Consider the following 19,858-nt stretch of genomic DNA (forward strand, 5'->3'; position numbering starts at 1 on the left):
GTTGGCACTGAGAAAACCAAGAACTTTTCTTCCACTGCTGTCCCAAGGCCAGCCAAAAGGACATCGGCTCTGCCTTCCTTCCCAAAGGTACCTACAGCCTCCGAAGAACCACAGGGCTGTTTGGCTGTTTTCAGAGCAATCCTGTGTTCTCATGCTCAGGTGCTGTGCACTTGGCTCTCCATCCGTGCCACGCTGACAAAATCTTTATGTGAGGCAAAATTAAAAAAAAAAAAAAAAAAAAAAAAAGCAAGCTGTTGAATCTTCCTTATCATATCCTGCAAGGATCTCCTGTCCTTGCTGGGTCCTCTAGATGGCAATATTGGAAAGGCCACTAATTGTCTGCCACCAGTGTCCCTGCAGGTGCAGAGGCTGCAGTCCACCCCTGCTCCAGAGCCCCTCCATCCCCTGCTGTGCTCCCTGCACCTTACCAGCACCCAGCTGCAGTTTAAGGCTGGTGGTCTCCAGCTCGTTGCAGGATCAGTTGTGGCCCTCCAGAGCCGGGGTGCAGCCTTTCTGCAGCTGCTGCCAAGCGTCAGAGCTGCTTCGAGCTCCACATGCGACACCCAGCCTGCAGCACTCGAACGAGCTGTGGGCTTTGTGGGGTGACTGCAGCTGGGATGGCTGTTGGCAGTGGTGCCAGCCTCTTCTCTCGGCTTGGCTGCTGCTCGTCACAGCCCCAGCGCTGCGTGTGCCACCAGCCAAGGGCTGTGTGCTGGAGGAAATCCCGTATAGATAGCTAGGAACATGTTCACTCGCAGACCCAGCTGTAGCCTTCCAGTACTAAGCTGCAAACATCCTTGGGCCACCTGTGTCTGTGACTGGAGAATAACTGGAAGATGAGGAGTTGATGAAGAGCTGGTGTCCTTGCTGACAGTCACAGCGAAACCTGCCAGGCGCTGAGAGAGCCCAGAGGCAGCGCAGTGTTTGTGTACTCCGTGTCCCGTGTAGCAACATCTCCCGGTGCTGCCCGGCAGAGCACCCTGTGTTCCTCTGCTCGCTGGGAGCAATCAGGCACTTAGTGCCTGGAGCAGCCCCAAAACAAGCAAGGCAAAGCCCTGGTGGGTTGGCTGCTGCGGAGTGAGATGTGGTGGGGAGGCCGGAGAGCCCAAAGCTGGGGAAAGCAGAGGTCGAGTCTGCCACTCCTCAGGGTTGCGGGACAGCACCAGGGGTGTGCAAAGGTCTGCTCTCAGAACGGATTTGGGAACCAGGGGCTCTGGAGCATATTACTGTGGGGTCACGCAGCCCTTACGCAGGCCATCTTGGTGCTTTTGCTTAATCCAGCCATTACAGTCCATGATGAGCACTCAGAGGCAGCATGAGGGGCTACAAGGGCTGAAGGAGACTCTGTAAGGTTCAGGGCTCCAAGGTAGCAGCACGTCGAACTTGTTGTCAAATATTTAGACGTATATATATACAAAAGGATTTGATCTTTCTTAATTGGCCTTTTGTAGGAAATTCCACCATCTGTCCTCCTGCGAGGGGTGCCAGCGATGCTCTGGCCCCAGGAGTCCTTATATGGCTGCGATCTCCTAACCCGGCGTGTTTCGCAGAATAGTGTGGTCACAGCTGCTTCTAAGGACACGTGTGAGCATCGCTCCCCTTCCCGTATGCATAAGCTCCCAGGAATGCAGACAAAGATAAAAAGTGTATAAATTAAAGCCATCGGCTGTATGCAGTGTGTCAGCTCTGCTCCCAGCAGCAGCGAGGTTAGTTATCCCAGCCTACCCACACGGGCTGCGCTGAGTTGGCAAGGCACCGTGGTGCAAAGGATGCTTTGTGAATAGGAAAATACCAACCCACGGGGCAGCAGAGCATTTTGTACTGTAAATGTGCTCAGGCTGAGACAGCAGCAAGAACATTTCCCTTACCCTTCCTCCTCCTGCAGGCACAAGCTAAACTATGGCCGAGAGCTGCAGGTACCCAGCAGCTACTCCTGAGCACTTTTTGTCCATGAGGGACTTCTGCACCCCGAATTCGGCCGGATCTTTCTGCCAAGGACACCTCCTCTCCTCCTCCTCTCTCCATGGCCCGGTGTCCATGGTCCGTGACAAGCTCCTGACCTGCTCATACTCCAAACACAGCAGAAGAAGCTATTGCCACCTCTCTGACAAGGTGTCTGTCTCCCACCTCCCTGCTGTATCCTCATTCTCTGCAGCACCTTGAAGTAGCTCCTCTGCACACTGTGATGGATGGCTGAATCTGCTCTTCTGTGATGCAGCTTGCTCCTAAATCTCCCAGAGGTACAAGAGGAAGGGGAACAACAGATGCAGTGTTGCTGACTTCTCCCTTTTCCCAGGCAGTTAATATTAATCACTGGTGCTTCAGGATGCGTTGTGTGAATTCTCCTGGCCTCTGAAGCTTTTGAGATCTGTAATAAGAGAGAATTGGAAATGCCCCTCTTTCTCGATGACAGAATTAACAGAATCTTATTCCCTTCTCCAGATACTCCACCATATTTTTTAGATTTGGAATAAACCTAAAGCTATTTATCTAAGGTATGTCTGGTTGAGTGGTCTAAGGTCACTATTTGCATTGCTGTCCATTTTTTCAAGGTACAAGACCAAGGCAATAGCTGGAGACTGGATTCCTCTGACAGAGCAGGCGTGACTACCTGGTGAAGCAAGTGATAAACGCTGCAAATACACAAGATATGTCCGGGTCATGTTTTCCACTCTGGGATTTCAGAGCTGTGTCTGCTGCTTACATGAGAATGCCCAAATTGTTACAAAAGGCAAATGAATTTCCCCTGTGACCTCATTTCTGCTTAGCATGGGCTGGTTCACCAGCAGGAGCTTTGTTGCAGAGATATTTGCTGTCGATAAAATGCCTTAGCACTGGGCCAGATGCCTTAAAGGGCTCAGTGCTATTGTCCCGCTAGAGAGATGCCAGCACCGTCTGGCACCGTTACACGCCTCAACATCAGCGACTTGTTGCTTCAGCTGGAACCAGCCTGTGCTCCGATGACAGAGCTGATAATAGACTGATGGCACTCGTGACAAGGGTGTAGGAGCTGAGTAAAATATTCCCTGGAAAAAAAGTGATCATCCCAGAGATTTCAGAGCAAGCACCAAGCCGCAGCAGTGCTCACAAGGCTGAATTGCATCGCCCCAGGGAGGAGAGAACAGCCAGGGTCAGGCAGCTGTGCCGGAGGGCACTGGAGCAGCTGTGCTAGCAGCAGCACAGAGCAGGCTGGGCTGCAAGGACTGGCTGATTTGGGGAACATTTGGGCAAATCTAATGCTGTAGATATGCTGAGACTGGAAGACGATGCATTGGCACCCTCAGGCTAGGAAGAGGAGCACGAGGAGCACCTGCAGCTTTCTGGGGCATGGATCTGACCCAGGACATCGAGGCGGTGGGGATTATGGTCCGTCTGGAAGTCCTGGACCACAACAAGTGGGACAGTTAATACCTGGCCTTCTGTGTCTGGCCGTGCTCCTGATGCAGCAGAGTGAGTAGAGCCAAGGCGCGGTGTAAATATTTATACCCCAGTTACCAGGTTTCGTGTTTGGCTGGTCCCTCTTGGCTCCTACCACTTGATGTTTGTGGCTCTGAGTTGCCAGGGACACTCATAGGCTTGCTCAAGGGGCAGAAACCTCTGTGAAGGAGCCAGGGGCATTGCTGCAGCACTTCTCCGAGGCAGCAGTGCCTAGGGCACAGGCTGGCTCCAGCTGCAGTGCCGCAGCACAGCATAACCCCCTGCACCCACCAGGCACCAGCTCCCACATCCTAACCAGAAGCCTTGGAAAGGGGGCAGGAGGCACTGCTGAGTCCCTAAAAGTCAGCCTAGCAGTGTTTTTCACAGACTGGCCCTGATGTGCATGAGGGAGGTGGGAATTGAATACACAGCACCCAGTGGCCTTCTCCTCTTGGGGTCAGGAGGACAAGGCCACCTCAGTAAGATGTCTCTAATGACACTCTGTTGGAGCACATCCTTTCAGGACCATATCCTCCCCCCCAGGCCCTACTGTGAGTGTGTGGATGCTGCACAGAAATGCTTTTGGTACTACTCCGAGGTCAACGTGTGCATCCGCCTCCAGCCTGTGCAGACGGGCTCCGCCACCCTGCGCTGCAGCGTGCTGCTCATTTGTCAAAATCTAACCAGCCTCGGCATACCTCTCACGTTCTTCCCCAGATCCAAAGTCTCTACTGCCAAATATTTTTCCCTGCTGTTGGTTCAGTTCCTTCATCTGTTCCCAGCCCTCACTGGTGCTGCCGAGGGAAAAAAAAAAACTCACAATCTGTTTTTACTGAAGGTATTTATTTCAGTATGGAAGTGGCAGAAAGACAGTTTCTCTATATCCATGCATATATCTGAGATCTTTCTCTTGGGTCTTTTTCAGCTTTGACTGCAGCCCATCTTTAAATCACTTTTCTTCAGCAGAATTCAGCTAAAAAGGGAGCTTCCTCATTTTCACATAAAAGCTGACTCCCAGAAAACTTGGTTTAAACCATAGAAAACACACCCATGCTCCCTTTGTGCAGCTGAACTAAATCAGCTGAAAATCTGTTCTGAAATGGAAGGAAAGCAAAAGTCCAGCACAGACAAATCTCCTTCACAGAGTGGTATCATGTCTAAAATCTTTTGGTAGAGAAAGCTGCCTGACAGCTATTTACTGCAGCTCTTTTAGCACAGAACTCAGGAAATTGCATTCATAATTTCCTTAGTGCCAAACAGTTTGTAATTTTCCCATGACTATTTCTTTTTGTTGTTGTTGTTTGTGATACAAAGCCTTTGAAAAGCACTCACAGATTTTCTTTTTGCCTAACTATGAAGCCAACATGAAGCACACAGTTTAAGGGGATACTCTTACCTTGTTTGACATAGGGAATAACCCTCTTCCCCCAACCTTATTAGAGACTAAACCTTCTATAAATAGCCTTATAATTTTAATAAAAGCTTTTTCATGTAAGGAGAGATTGAATTGAGAGAGAAGGTAAGAATACTCACGTGGCCAGTACTGTTGGGCACAAGCAACAAGCAGAATAGGCAGAAAGGTGTCACCTGGCTTCTCTTATTACCATCAGCCCAGGGCTGTGTAGTAAATATGATTCCCAGAACCCTTATGTACAAGAAAAGGACTTGACTCTGATTTGGCTAGAAGGACTTGATGCTGGGCTCTTCAGCTGGAGACCCGTGTCAGCTCCAGCCCCTGGGCTGATCCCATCCCTGTCCTGGGACAAGCAGCCTTGTTCCCCACTTTGCACCCTGATGTGGCACAGGTTCCACATGATGAGCTTAGGTTGGTACCTGGGAGCACAGCAAATTCAAGCTTCTCCATCACTTCAGATGCCTTTCTCTTACTAAATAAGACTTTCACTGGCATTAACTGTGAGTCATATAAAATTGTGAAAAGCCAGCAGAGCACATACTAAGACTCGGCAGCTCAAGGCTTTCATTCAGACAGCCACAACGACATTGACAGTGGAGGGGACTGGCGTGTGACTCTCATGTCCTGTCCCACATCTGAGCAGAGAGGTCTGGAAGAGGCCATGGTAGCGGAGGAGGTTTGTGTGAGCCCCTTGCAGTGCTGCTGCTGTCTCCAGCTCTGCTTTGTGAACCTTTTTCTTTTCCATGGGCACTTGCTTTTATAGCTGGTATCTCAACCTCTCCCTGCTGCTTCCTCTCTCTTTCTACCTATCAGTTGTGTTTGCAAAGTCTGCATTTTAAACAGAAGCCAAGCAGTTCATTCTTTGATGCATCCATCCCTAGGGAAAAAAAAAGTCCTGTTATGTCCTTTTGAACAAGCAGAAACCCAAGTGAGATCAGGTGAACCCCTCCAGCCTGGGCATGCAGACAGGGTGAAGGCAGCCACAAGCCAGGAATGTGAGGGACTGCAGGCGCTGAGCACAACTACTCCTTTCTGGGTTATGTCTACACCGCAGCCTCAGAGCCAGGCAGGTAGCGCCTGAGGGACAGATGTTACATGACTCAGCCAAAGTCAAGCAAGACATTTGTAGCAGGATGAGGAATTCAATTTTGGTTCCCTGAGCTGTAGGCTAACTCTCTAAGTTTCAGCCCATGCTGTGCCTATCATTTCTCATGTTCGTTTCAATGATCTAATCCAGTTGTGTGTGTTTTTTCATGGTCCTCAGCTTTCTAATTGATTTGATTTTAGCTGCAGACTCAAGTAAAATTAAATTTGTCATGCTTTGAAAAACTCCTCTGCCATTAAAACACTAATTTTACTTATGTTAGCCTGTGGGTACCTTGAATTTTTTTATTATTATTATTATTTTTTCTTTCCCGAGACTAAAATCTAAAGCTAAAATTAATAAAGGAGCCTAATTTTGATCTGATGCCTGGAAGCTATTTTTCAAATCTGGAACATGAAACTTGTGGTGAGCCTGACACCAAGGAAAAAAACCACTGTTAGGGTAATTATGTATAGTAAGATAAAAATAAGCATGTTTTTGGTGGTGATAACAGATACCTTCACAAATCCCCTTGGTATGTTAAAAGTAAAACCTAATATTATATTGCCATCACTTTACCTCATTGCTATTAGTATCCTTTGTTTGATAAATCTCTCTGGATATGTATCCACCCAGAACTGGTAATAGATAAAGACTAAGAAGAACCAAACCTTGTCTCAAATTTTATTTGGTTTGCTTATGCAAATACTCAAATATTTGATGGATTTCAGTTATTGTTAAAGGGTTGGCCTAGGTGTTTGCTGGAAGGGCCAAAGTCTGGAAACACTTAAACAAATTGTGACCCAGCAGCTGTTGAAGTTAATGGAAACTTACTTGACTTCAGTGGATGGTGGCCGAAGAATTTTAGTCATAGCAGTAGTTCTGCATGAGCAAAGTTATTTGTTTGCCCAGGATATTCCCTGTGCTGTAGTCTGTGGGCTCTGCAAGGCAATTAGACAAGGTTTATACAAACCATAAGACCAAAAGAAGCTTGTACATGGGGAGGACAAAGCAGAAGTGTGCACGCTCGTAGGGCTAGCGTATCCCATGGGTGTTTGCCCAGCTGGAGCACGGCTCCATACAGGGTACCCTGTGGCTTCCGCATCCAGCAGCAGAGGAAACGAAACAACACAAGGACCATGTGTGTGAACGTGGCTGGAAATGCTGAGCTTCAAATAACCACGCAGCAGAAAACCTCAAGCCCTACCCTTGGCAGAAAACCTCGTGTTTGAACAGCCCCCTGCAGGCTGCAGATAAATGCCTGCCAGTGCTGCCAACATTCTTTGAAAACCTATATTGTTGCTGGAAAGAGAGGTGGAAACCTTCCTTTGTGTTGCCTTTTCAAAATGTACCCACAGAGCCAACAGATGCGTCCATTTTGCAGGGTGCATCATCCTTTATAAATGGGAGTCACCTTCATAATTTTCCATGGACAGGAGGAGCAGTTTGTACTGGGAGAAGCATTTTGGCCTCTGCCAAAGGATAACAGGCAGGCTGACACAGCCGCTCCTCTTAACCTGATAGCTGAGCCCTCCCCGCAGTTGCTTTTTAAAGGTGGGAACGATCTCTAGCTAGATACTCTCTCAAAGTGCATGTTCTGGTGTCACTCAGGAAAATCTGAGTAGTGGTGATGCCTTGAATAACGCAGTCACTGTAATTACTCACAGGCACATTCGCCACTGGTCTTTCAGCAGGTGATTTTCCAGTTCTTGAAAATCTCTTTTGATCTGTTGATCCGGGTTTGCTGATGGCATTATAGGGCTATGCTACAGATATATTTTGACATTAAGTGGTGGAAAGATGAGTAGGTTAGCAGCAACCAACCCCCTGTTTAGTGCCTTACTGTCAGCCCCCTAAATTGAGGAGAACTTCCTGCTTCATCCTTGGCTAGTTTGTGCAGCCACTGATGGAGAAGGATCCACAGATACCCCTCAGCAGCAATTTAATCCCTCTCTTTTACTACACACATATGCATGTGTGCAGTGTCCAAACTACTTTGATAGGAAGAATTACATTGTAAGCAAAGACTGGTTTTACTGCAGAAGACTTATTCTGTCAGTGGTGCTCTCTGTTTCGCAGTTTTATTTACCACCTGGTATTGGAGACAAAGAAGCTGAGCAAAATCTAAGCAAATCCCACTTGGACCTGGATGGGTTTGCTGTCTGTGGTGCATTGCTCTAGCATCTTTTCCAGCTAGCAAGGTCATACTAATACTCCAGTATTTTTTTCTTTGAACATGTGCATGCACACAGCCCTTCACCGGGCTCCACAACAGTGAGGTGGAAATGGTGGAGCACGCATCTCCTACTGAGGTTCACTGGTTGAAAGAAGAGCTGGCCATTGCTCTTCAGGCTTTGCTTTCCACTCCCCATTTCAGAGAGCTGACTGATGCCTGTGTTTTGCAGAGGTGCACCTGGCCCAGAGCCATGGTTTGCTCCTCAACTGAGGCAGCCCAGCCCCTCCAGCACATTAAACTGTGGAAAAAGGGTTTACATCACTGATGTTTTAACCACACCGTTATAAAACCCCCAAAGCCCCACCCTCCCTTGCTCCCCAAGAGGAATGACTCTGAAATAGTTCAGCTTTTCCATTACTTTGCCTGCCTGGAGACGTTTTGCTAACGGCCTGCACAGTAATTAGTGTGTTGCAGGTGAGGCCCAGCTGCCTGCAGGGTGGGGGCGCAGCTTGGCCACGAGCTGTCCCCAGAGCAGCAAAATGGTGGGGAGCACAGGGCATGGAGACTGCTGCATCTACTTCCCTGTTTTTATTTTATTTTATTTTATTTTATTTTATTTTATTTTATTTTATTTTATTTTATTTTATTTTATTTTATTTTATTTTATTTTATATTTTTATTTTTTTTCTCCCCTTTCTCTCCTCTCTTTTTGTACTCCTTGAAACACCTCCAGGAAGGTTTCCCGTGCTCATGCACTGGTAGGAGGTGGTGGTGGTGGTGGTGGTTGCACAACTGGAGCCCCCAAATGGTTGCCTCCCTCAGGCTGCAACTTGGGAGAAGAAAAGGGCTCTTCCAGGTGGTTTTGTAGGAAGGAGAAATGCAGCTTGTGAGAAAGGAGGTTTGCCTGCAGAGAGCTAATGGAGGGAACTGGTAATTACCCCCACCTGGAGTGGGGCAGCTGTGGGACGAGCTGTGATGTGAAGGAAGAGCTGAGGCAGCTGGTATGGCTGAGGCACAGTCCAGGTCTCCTCATGTCCTGCATGCCAGGAGAAGAGACCAGCATATGTGGACAGGCTAACCATGCTGGCCTGGAGAGCTGTTGTGGCTCTGTATGGCCGTGATGTCCCACAGAGGCAGGTGAGTGCAGTGGCCCTGTTCCCTTACACTGGATGGTTGTAACTGCTGTTAGCCTTGACCTGAGAGCACTGTGGGGGCATGTCACTCCCAGCGTGGTGTGTGGAAGCCAGGAGGACAGCCAAGCCATCCCAAGTGGTGCACGAGCCTCCTTCTGCATGGGTGCACCCCAAAATGGCTTCCTTCTGAAGAGCATCGACTTACAAAAATGGGCCAGACGGTGCAGAAAACCTCCTCTGTGGATGCGGAGTGACGGAATTAAAACAAGCCGGAGGTCTCAAAGATGATGAAATATTTGATGCCTTCTTCCTTGCAGCGTGGACAAGATCTCCTGCCCCCAGGTAAGATCTGTGCTTTTGTAGGGGTTCTGCCCTGCTCTGTGAGGTTTCTTGCAGGGCGCTCTGCTGTGAAGCAGCTTCCTTGCCCAACTGTACAAGCTCTGCTATTTCCAAATAAAGTTTCCTAGCAGTTAGCTTTTGGGTGAGTAATTCAACCGACCTAGTTTTAAGTGCTTCTGCCCATAGTTCATTTTGTTTGGATAGCCAGTCAAGGATACATTAGAATCCTCGTTTTTTATTTTTATTTTTTTTTAACAAAAAAAAAGTTTTACTGTGTTTGCCAAAAATCAGTGTGTGCAATAACTGGGTATATTCTTTAGCAAGCAATGGTGATAGCATGGGGTTGACTCAGAGTTGTCTCAGCCCTGTGAAATGAGTTGTGTCATTCTTGCAGTTTATTCTTGTTTAATACAGCAGTTTGGCAGAGACTTTTATAGTGCCATGTTGTATCTGTAATACAACAATGCCTGAGTGCCTTTTCTTTGACTTTAGTTGCATACTGTCTTTATTTTCTAAATATTTTTTTTCCCCAAACAGAATTAAGTTGCTATTTTGATATGCGTGAGGTTAAGAGTGCTTAAATTTTTTTTGCGTCAGGTATATCGGTCATCTTAAGTCTGCAGATTTAAGGTCTGGTACTGCAAACACTCACTTGCTGTCAGGAGCAGCAATATTGAAAGTGGGGCAGAGCAATTCTCTGTGCCACACGCCTTCATGGCCCTTTATTCTGCTGCTTCTTTGGATGTGATGTTGTGCCTATGAGGCTGGCCAGGAAAGCCAGTGGGGTCTGGAGCAAGCAGTGTGTGCGGGACCAGGCTTTTAGCTGAAGCCTGAGGAGAGCAACGAGTTGCTTAAATAACACTTTGCTGTAATCATGGGGGGACTTGTAATAGTGACATGGAACACATTAAACAGGTCGTTTTGTTGTTTAGCTGCTATGCCATTAGGCTGATAGATGTTGTACCTTAGATCTGTTTTTGATGGTGAATGGTGTTTGGGATTTGACAGTAAAATCTCTGGTTTGCGTTGTTTGTAGATGGCATCTAACATTTTAAATAAGAGGCAGAGGGTCCTGGTGGAAGCCAGGTGCTGTTCCCTGCACTTGTTGCACTGCTGGTGGGCTGCAAGTACCTGCCATTGGGCTTGCTTGCTTGGTAGAGTGATTGTGCTCCTCCAAGATGCATCAGCAAAGATGCAGGGTCACTCCCTAAATACCCCTGTGGTGGCAGGGGTAATGACCCATCTCTGGTCAGGAGGCTTTTGCTAACATTCCTGTTGAGAGGGCCACTAGGGAAAACCTATTTCTGATGGTAACTAAGTTTTTATGTGGACTGAGAGAGCTGCTGGGGGAGGAAAAAAAAAAAAAGTTAGCTTAGATTCTAGCCAGCTTTTAGATTTCCTACAAGTACTTAGATTCATATGAAAATGGATCAGTTCAGTCTATAATGCTAAATAATATCGGTGTTTCATATCTGTATTTCACGTATGCCTGAAGTTTTTCTTGGCAAGTGGTGACAGTCTGAGCCTTGAACTTCAGGACAGCCCAGCTTTCTTGTAGCTGCAAGGAACGTTGTTAATGTGTAAGATGGGGATGTTGGAAGAATGTGGTACTCACCTGTTTGCATGGAGAAACAGACACAGAAATGCAAATGCTTCTGGAAAGGGTGTGTTTACTCTAGTGCAGTGTTTGTTTCTTTTTACTAAACAAGCAGAAATCCCTTGGCCCCAGTTCTGTGATCTGCTTTCCAAGAATACGAGTGGTATACCCAGCATACTCACCCTGCCTCTCCTGTCTTTACTCAGAAGCTCTGTGGTTCTCTAAGGCACCACAAAAACCTATTTGTAATGCAAGAGATCCAACCCAAGCACCTCCTGTGGAAAATAAACTTGCTGGGCCATGTATTCAATAGGAGGAGCATGGAAGAAAGCAGGACAATGTTGGAAGATACATGAGCAGAAAACAAATGGGATAAGGGATGGGGAAAAAACAGAAGTGAATGTTGCCAGATTTACCTGGTGTGCGGCACAAACAGGCAGATTTGTTTAAATGTGGGAATGATTTGCCACCTGATAGTACTTTTTCTATATTTGCTTTGAAGAAAATATTCATCTTTTGGTATCACTTAAACTGTGTTCTGGGCAGGATGGGAGACCGACAACATATTCTCCCCCTGACTCCCCAGATAAAGTTTTTGTGCTGCGTTCTCCATGTGTGAAATGCTCTGGGGGGACACCCTGGGGGTAGCACTGCTTTGCCCAGCCTGCTGAATCCCACGGGTCCCAGCTACAACTGGAGGGGAGCGGGAGAGCAGCCCTGCCAGCAAAATGCCATTACTGGTTGGGTTTTCCCCCCAAAGGGCTGGTGCAGAGGCCCTGGGAGGAGCAGGCTGTTCCCCCCCCTCCAGCTGCTCCCCAGGCAGGACCGGTGCTATTGGCTGGATTAATTTTTTTTTGCAACGCGCCTCCCTGCTATAAGTGTCTAAGCAGCGGCTGTCCGGCCAGGGGCTGGAGGCACAGCCCTGGCCAGAGGCGCTCCCACGTCGCTCCCAGCTGTGCCGGGTGTGCTCCATCCCTTCCTGCTCTTGCTCCGGGCAGCAGCCACCTCGCAGCAGCTCCCAGGCTCTCCGGCAGCCAGTAAGCACATGCCTCCCTCTCTCCCTTCTCGAGCATCATCTTGCCGAGCAGCGCAGGGAGGCTTTCAGCATCCCGCACTTTGCGGGGCTTTGGGATTTCAGGGCTCCTGCTGGGCGTCCTCTGCCTTGAGGCTGCTCGGCTTGGGGAATCGGCTGGGAAAGGGTTTGTGAAAGCAGGGCTGGGGGAAACGGGAAGTCTGTGAGTCTGTAATGTACTTCTGAAACACTCTTAGCAAACGATTTTTTCATGGATTACCAAGTTAACCTCAGAGACTGCCTCTGTTTTAGGGGGAGTTTTGGGTGTGGGATTTATCTGAATTCTTGCTTCTGATTTCTCTCGCATCCTTTCTCTGATGCACGCATTCCCTCCTGGAAGGTGATGGCTTTGAAAGTACAGGCAGCCACTGGGGTATAAATATAGCTTTTTCTCTTTGCTTCCTAGCCGAGTGGGCGTTTCGGGAGTGTTTGCAGTGGTACAGAGCCGTGTGTGAGCTGTCAGCAGCCTGTTTTCCTAGGCGGGGGATCAGATGTGCCTGTTGGAAGTTTTTAATGACAGCTGAGGAGGAAATAACTAAACTAGTGGCTGTTTTGTCAGCTCCTCAGGTGATGTGATGTTCTTGGAAAGCAGGGAACGATACCCACTGAACTGTAGGAGCATGCTGGCTGTAACAGAATTGGGGAAGGTGGAAATGCAAGCTTTCAGCTAATAATTATCGCATCTTCAGCTTTCTGTATTATGGAGTATTGGACAGTTGTGATTTTCTAACAAGCCTCGCTTGCAGCTGTCCCCATGTGAATGCAAACACCTTTAACTTTACGCAAATACTGCGCCTTGTATCTATCTGTGTTTGTGGAGTTACTTGTATGAGTGAAACTATTCACCTACGTATTTGCAAGATGGGTGTTTCTGTCACTAATCCTTATCAACTGTTCAAAAGATAAGTTAATGCATATGACTGGTTCAGTTCACCTTGTATAAGCAGGAGCTAGTCTGTGGTCTAGAAATGGATGTAGCTGCTTTTTAAATCACTGTACTCTAGCACATGAAAGGGAAAAATGATTAAAATGATCTATCTACCAATTAGTTTCTTACCTTGTTTTGAGAGGAAAAGTGTTTTTTTTTTTTTTTTTACTTTCAAAAAGGAAACTCATTAAATTCTTAAGCTATGATGTACAAAGTAAATAGCTGATCAAGCAACCAAATATGGCTTTAAAATTTAAACTTTCTTTTTAAATAATAAAAGCACCCACATACTTCATTTCCGTGACAACGCCCTCTTTCTTTTATATATTATTCCCCCCCCCCCCCCCCCCAGTACAGCATTCTTGAATACAAACTAGTTCCTAATTTCTTGATAAAGAATGCAGTATATAAAAATTCATTTTTGACTAATACCTGGTAGAAAAACGGGGGTGTTTCAGAGCTAGCACCACAAGAGCTCAGCACAAAAGAAATTTAACTGTTCTGATTTTGTACTGGAGCTCTAAGGAACCAGTTCAGGACTGGGGTTTATAGCTGCTTTCTGAGTTGCACTGCTCTTGGGGAATTTTGGCCAGGAGAGGTCTGTAGGATTGGTCTCTTGAAGTGTTTCTAACAGGAGAAGTTATTCCCTGCTGTAAATGATGGCTTGCCTCCACGTATGCTGGTATAATTCTCTGCCTGGATGTAAATAAAGGCAGCTGTTCAAAAGGAGGCATCGTTTATGGTACTCAAACACTTGAATATAAACACTCTTCAGCCCATCTTGGCTGGCCTTTATTTCGGAAACAGCCTCTCCATCGGACTGCACCATGAATGGAAAATCTAGACATATGGCACGAAGCAGCTCCTGGGAGTTCTGTCAGGTCCCTGCCCTCGAATGAGGGAATGATGCTGTAGGACATGCTTTATTTCTGATCTAGGCCCATATCCCCTAACTACGACTTGCAGTCCGTGTCCGTTGTACTAGGATATAACACAAGCTTTACATAACTGCCTTCCTTACCCCCGGGAAACAATTCTTTTTGTGTAATACCTATGTGAAAATAGGGTTGTTCAGTGTTGCAGGATATCCCACTGTTCCTGAGCACTACACCTGTGTGATTGCCTTCCCTATTCCATTTTGGAAACGTACTTGCTGGTAGTGCTATGAACCCACAACTCCTAGCATGGGGGAGCTGGGAAATGTGCTTCAGTGGGGTTAATATTGATGTGAGTCAGGAATAATATTGCCCCATCATCAGTAGCCTATGTAAATGATGCCCTTTTGAGCTTAACCCCTTTCTGGGGGGCATGCTGGGGAATTTAGGTAGCAAAGCTGAGGTTTCAGATGCAGTTCTGTAACTTTGGTTAGGCAGAATAACTTTTGCTTGAAAAGGTAATGCAAATAATGTGTATATAAGGAACCTTCCCATACCTGACCTGTGATTTTTGTTATGAAAAACACATAAAACACATTGTCAGCTTTAGTCAAGGTACTTCAGCTTGATTCACTGTGGTTTCTTTCTTTCCTTTTTTTTTTTTTTTTTTTTTTTTTTTTTTTTTTTTTCTCCTTCCATTTCTTTATTATGGAAGATTCAGGGATAATAACAAAACAAAAGTGTCTGAGATCAGTCATTTTAAGTCTGATTTTGGCAGAGCAAGTGTGGGAGGAAGAAAGAGACCTCATGTTTCATTTAGATATCCTGATTTGGAGAGGAATTTTAACCAGATGGCTCTTGAGACACTAGAACTGTAAAGGATTAAACGCTATTTAGATAAATGCCTGTTTCCACTTCTGCAACGTAGTTTTAGAAGGACTGTGCTATATATTCTGTCTTGTAATCCCTGTGCTCCAGCAAAACCGTCTGCAGCACTTGGCAGCGTGTATGAGCCAAGGCACTGGGGTTTCCCTTGGGTTCAGACACAGGGTGCAGCCCGGTGCGTTTCAGCTCCCCGACGTGCTGTGACTGGGACCCTTGTAGATGGGCAGCTCTGGGACATCACCTCAGCGTGTGTGGTGGCAAGAGTGCTGCCAGAGCAAATTCCTGCTGTTGGAGCAAAACAGAGCAGTGTTGTCTGGGGGACCGATGATGGGTGGATGCTCTTGTGCTTCTCCCTCTCAGGAACCAGTTTGTCCCTTGTGGAAATAGGGCTCATATCCGATGAGAGAAGAGGGTTAAAATGACGTTTAGGACTTAGCTAAATGTCAAAAAAAAAATCCTTGCCCTGTTCAAAATCAGGGCAAGGATTGTACTATAGCCATGCTGGAGTGGGATAAAAAGGGTCCTATAGAAGTAATCTTTAAAAAAAAAAAAAAAAAAAAAAAGCCAAATTAAAGAGTGGCCTGGAAAAGGCTGGACAGTCATGACAGGGTTCCCGACAGCAAGGGAACTGCAGCCCAGGGTGGAAGTGGTGGTATTTTGCTGTGCGCCTGACTGGAAACTTTAAGGCAAAGTTACAATTTTGGTTTGGATGGTATTACAGAGCTGCATTATTTTTGCAAATAGGAAATTCAAAACCTCTTGACCTCAGATTGCTTGGAGAGAGTGGTGTTTTCAGAAGATCCACTCATTCCACGGATGTGCCTGGTCTTTTTGTTTCTTGAGCAGAGCCTAGAGACTGATGTAATTTGGGATCTCTCTCTCCTGTGTAGTGGAAAAGAACTGGAAATGGAAACCTCCGCTTTCACCTGCCCAGCAGAGCTGGCTGCTTGATGCGTGAGTAGGCAGTGAACAGCCAGTACCTGCGAGGGATTAAAAGTGGTGGGGCATGACTACGTTTGTGATCTGCTGGGATCAAGTGCAGAGCACAAATTGTCACCCTGACCTCAAAGGAAGAACAGAAAAAAGCTCTTCCTGCTGGGAATAAGCAGTGCAGGGTGGCTCTTTTGCCTTCCTGGTTTTTGGTGCCTTTCTACTCCTGGAAAGGGGACACCAGGCTGGAGTGGAAAAGAATAAAATCTGCCTGACAGGTGTATCTCGAGGTGTAATAACTTGGAATAAAATCCTCCAGAGTCCATTTACTTCTTATTTTACTGTAGCTCAACAGTTCAACAAGTTCAGACATTTTTACATCTGTGATGTAGATGAGAGGAAGAACAGGATAAATAGCTGAAAAATGCTTTTCCTTCAGGAAAATTGTCCCACTTGTCTTCAAGGCATCAGAGATCCTGATGCTTTGAGACGGGAGCTTCATCAAATGATGGCTAGTTCCAGTGGTGTCCATGTCCTGACATGAAGGGTTTAAGGGACCACTGTTAACAAGCACTTACATGTGCTAGAAGTGCCAAGGGACTCTTTTTGGAGGCACACTTGGCACAGGGATGAGTGATCCACTTATTTTTGCTTTTGACTCTTGCAAGCTACTTTTAGTGACAAAGTGGCTGCACCAGTATGTGAATGTTCCTGTATCACAGCAGTGTCTAAGCAGAAGAGGATTTCAGAGCTTCTGGCAGAACAAGAATTGGTCTCCATTGTTTTGTTTGGCCGAAGACAGCAAAGAAAAAACAGAACACCAGCACTCAATTCTCCAGAATGTTGTGTTATGGACCAGTGTGCTGGATGTGCCTTTATTCCCTTGCTAAGAAAAATAAGTGGTCAGCACTAAACCCACAGTTGGTCTGGCCCACAGTGGCTGCTAGTTGGCTTTTGTCCCAGCTCTTCCACAGTGCCTTCAGTGGGGAATACTCAGTTTTTGTGTGCTTCCAGTGGTACCTGGCTGAGTACCCCTTAGAGTAACTATGAAGCCACCCAAAATATAGCTTCCCTATTGCTAATGCCAAGGTGGGGTGGAAGAAAATAATGTACTTTCTTCTAAAGAAATGCCCCAAGTAATGGGAATCATTCTGAGTTGGCTGGCTACTTGCAAGGCATTTGCAATTTGTTTAGTTTGGGACTGGCTTCCCCTGGCAGTTGTTACCACCAGCTGCCTTTCTTATCTCTTCTTTTCTAAAATAAACATTGGAGCAAAGGCATGGAATTAGTCACTTCTGAGGCACTGCCTGCTTGCCTTTCCAGCTTCTGTCTTCTCTTCTCATTTTTGGACTCCTGAGTCTTTTTCACTCCGTGCTCTGCCCTCTTGCTTTGCCCTTTCTCTTATTGGCAGAGCAGAGAGCTTTTTTTAAACGTCCCACAGATGTGCCATTCCCAGGACTACCTGCATCCTGAGGGATGGGCTACCCTGGGACAGCTCTGTGCAGTCATGCTGCTGCTGGGCGCTACATGGATATTTCTTTTTTTAGCATGATTTACCTGATCCATTGGACCAGTCGTTCAGATTAACAACCTGCTGAGGCAGTGTTAGGATCCTGTTAGCATCCTGTGGGCCAGGCACTGCATCCTGCTCTTCTGTACAGCATTTGCTGCAGGGTTGTCAGTGGTTTGAGGGAATGCAAATGCAGACAGCACCTCCAGAAGCAGTGGGCTGTGTGGTCCTAATTCAGAGCTGATGCAGAAATATAAGTAATTCCTACTGATTTGTTTCCTCTTTAAAATTCCCTGGTGATCTCTACGCATTGTCTTGACCTGGTCTTGCTTCTGACAGTACCAAAGGAGAGCCAGTAGTGAGCAGTCGAGAGTGCAAGAATCCCTCTCTCTCTCTCTCTGGTCTCATCTAACTTTAAAAATACACAGAGCTATATATTTCACTCAGCACATGCAAATACTGTTTCCTGTCTACCCCTGTTCTGCTGACTGAAAGCCAGTCACGCTTCCACCCGGGAACAGCCTGCCAGGTAAATGCCACTTGATGTGTAACGTATTTCGGAGCTGCCTCTGGAGATGGCACGGCTGGCAGTATCAGAGCAGGACCAGAAGGCAGCCCACACTTACCCTGTGGAGGCACAGAGGTGCTCGGCAGGGGCTGAAGTCTCTTTTATTTTATCCCGATTTTCTTCGTTTAATGCATGAGTGTGCCATCTGCTGACATCTTCCCTTTTATTCCGTTTTCAACTAAAAGTGGAAGCTTTGGACCTGCCTGTGTGGCAGGACAGGCTGATTGCAGCAGGTCTCCTGCAAAAAGGGGACACAACCTGACTGCTTTTGTTGGGGAAGGCAGGGCTGGGGCCCTAGCCACCGGTTATGTGTCTGCAGGACTTCTGAACGTTTTGGATTGCCGGATTGAGATCATCAGGATAGAGTTTTTCTTTCTTGCAAAAACACATTCAGCAAAAAACAACAAAAGCCTAAACCCTCTGTTAAATGTACATGGCAATTTGGGCAACTTCTGAGCTGTATCTTGGCTCAGGTCTAGGTGTGACAGAAAAATGGGAACTGCTGATTTCCTTTCAAGCACTCTGTGGGCAAATACAGTGGAGTTATTCCTGCTTCCCTGGCTTCTCTGTGCCCTTTGTGCTGGTGCCTGTGATGATGAATGGGGGAAAATTCCTGTCCAAGAGCATAAACAGGCAGCGAGTCCTATAACTGGCTCGTGTCCTCATGGTTCTGACTTGTGAAATGAAGCTGATGATAGCTGGTGTTAGTGGATATACTAGTGTCAGATACCTGTTTTGGGAAGGATTATTTCATTTCTGGGTGAGGAGGATCGTGAGCGGCCTCTCCTTGGCTGCTTTGCTGTGCTGGAGGCAGCCAACACCTGCCCGGTGTCTGGGGTGGCAGGAGGCTGCCGTGCGGCAACATCTGTGCCATGTGTGAGCTCAGGCTGTGCCACACACCTGCTTTTTACAGTTCCACGTCTCTGGGATCAGCCCACGGTTACCTTTCCCTTTGACCTCCAGTGCTAGCACAGCTCATCTCCATGGCAGTGGCTGTAAATACCGTCCTACGCGCTCTCGGACACCAGGCTACATCGCTGCTGTAGTGTGGTGAAACTCTGTGCACTTCACTAGACACTGAAACAAACAACCAATAAATCTACTATAAACCAATGAGTAATTTGTTTTGGTTACCAGGGAGATGGCCAAGTGCAAATTCAACCTGAAATAGCGATGAGCTCATCCTCTGAGCAATGCTGGTGCCTGAGCTGGAGCAGCCGGATGGAAAGGGAGCCAGCGCCAGGAACGCTGTCTGCTCTGCCGACATTTGGACACTCTGCAAGCTGCTTTGCCAGGAAGCTTTTGCCTTGCAAATGAGCTCGTGCGGGGGACAGTGCGTGGGGCTGTTGCTGAGCCCAGGCCCTCACAATTCCTGGAAATGCAGCAGTGATGTTCGCAGGGGGACCATGGGTCAGAGAGCCCCAAGGGGTTAGTGACTGCTTCCTCTGCTCTCTCCCCTATCTTGGAAACCACTCCCTGTGCAAGGACTGTGGGGTAAACTGCGATGCCTGGCTTGTAGGCAAAGGCTGCTTTTAAGCATCTGAAGTTACATGGTTGAATCTGACCAGTGGAGCCTCTCCCCTGTTGCTGCTCCGGGCTCTGGAACAAGGACTAAGAAAAATCTGACCCACCTTCTGCAATGTACCCCATTAAGACCTCAAAAATTTGGCCCTTATTGCACCCACTGCTTTACATAACCGGAACAGTATCAAGACCAGGACTTGCTGTTTGAGGGGCTGATGTTGGTGATGGCACCTGGCACCTGTCTGTGTTTGCCCATCCCTGCAGTGCTCCCCAAGCACCCACTCTCCCCCTTCCTTCCCAGCAGCACCTACAGAGCTGCACTGCAGCACCCCATGCTCCTGCTCGTGCTCTCCTCTTGCCTTTGGGGGTGAGACACAAAAGAGAAGTAGGGCTAGGGGTTAGGGGT

The 19,858-nt window shown here is 47.3% G+C and overlaps 1 protein-coding gene across 1 annotated transcript in view; it reads left to right on the forward strand.

Annotated features, from left to right (window-relative positions):
* Positions 1-3,102: 3,102 nt before the first annotated feature.
* The window catches only part of FHL1 (four and a half LIM domains 1), a 37,105-nt gene continuing 20,349 nt past the window's right edge, over positions 3,103-19,858 (forward strand). The window contains exon 1 of the mRNA XM_032196530.1: positions 3,103-3,450. Within this exon, the coding sequence (XP_032052421.1) occupies positions 3,267-3,450 (184 nt within the window). The 5' untranslated portion in view covers positions 3,103-3,266. The remainder of the gene's footprint in view (positions 3,451-19,858) is intronic.

Source organism: Aythya fuligula, chromosome 13 (assembly GCF_009819795.1).
Source record: "Aythya fuligula isolate bAytFul2 chromosome 13, bAytFul2.pri, whole genome shotgun sequence".
NCBI lineage: Eukaryota > Metazoa > Chordata > Aves > Anseriformes > Anatidae > Aythya > Aythya fuligula.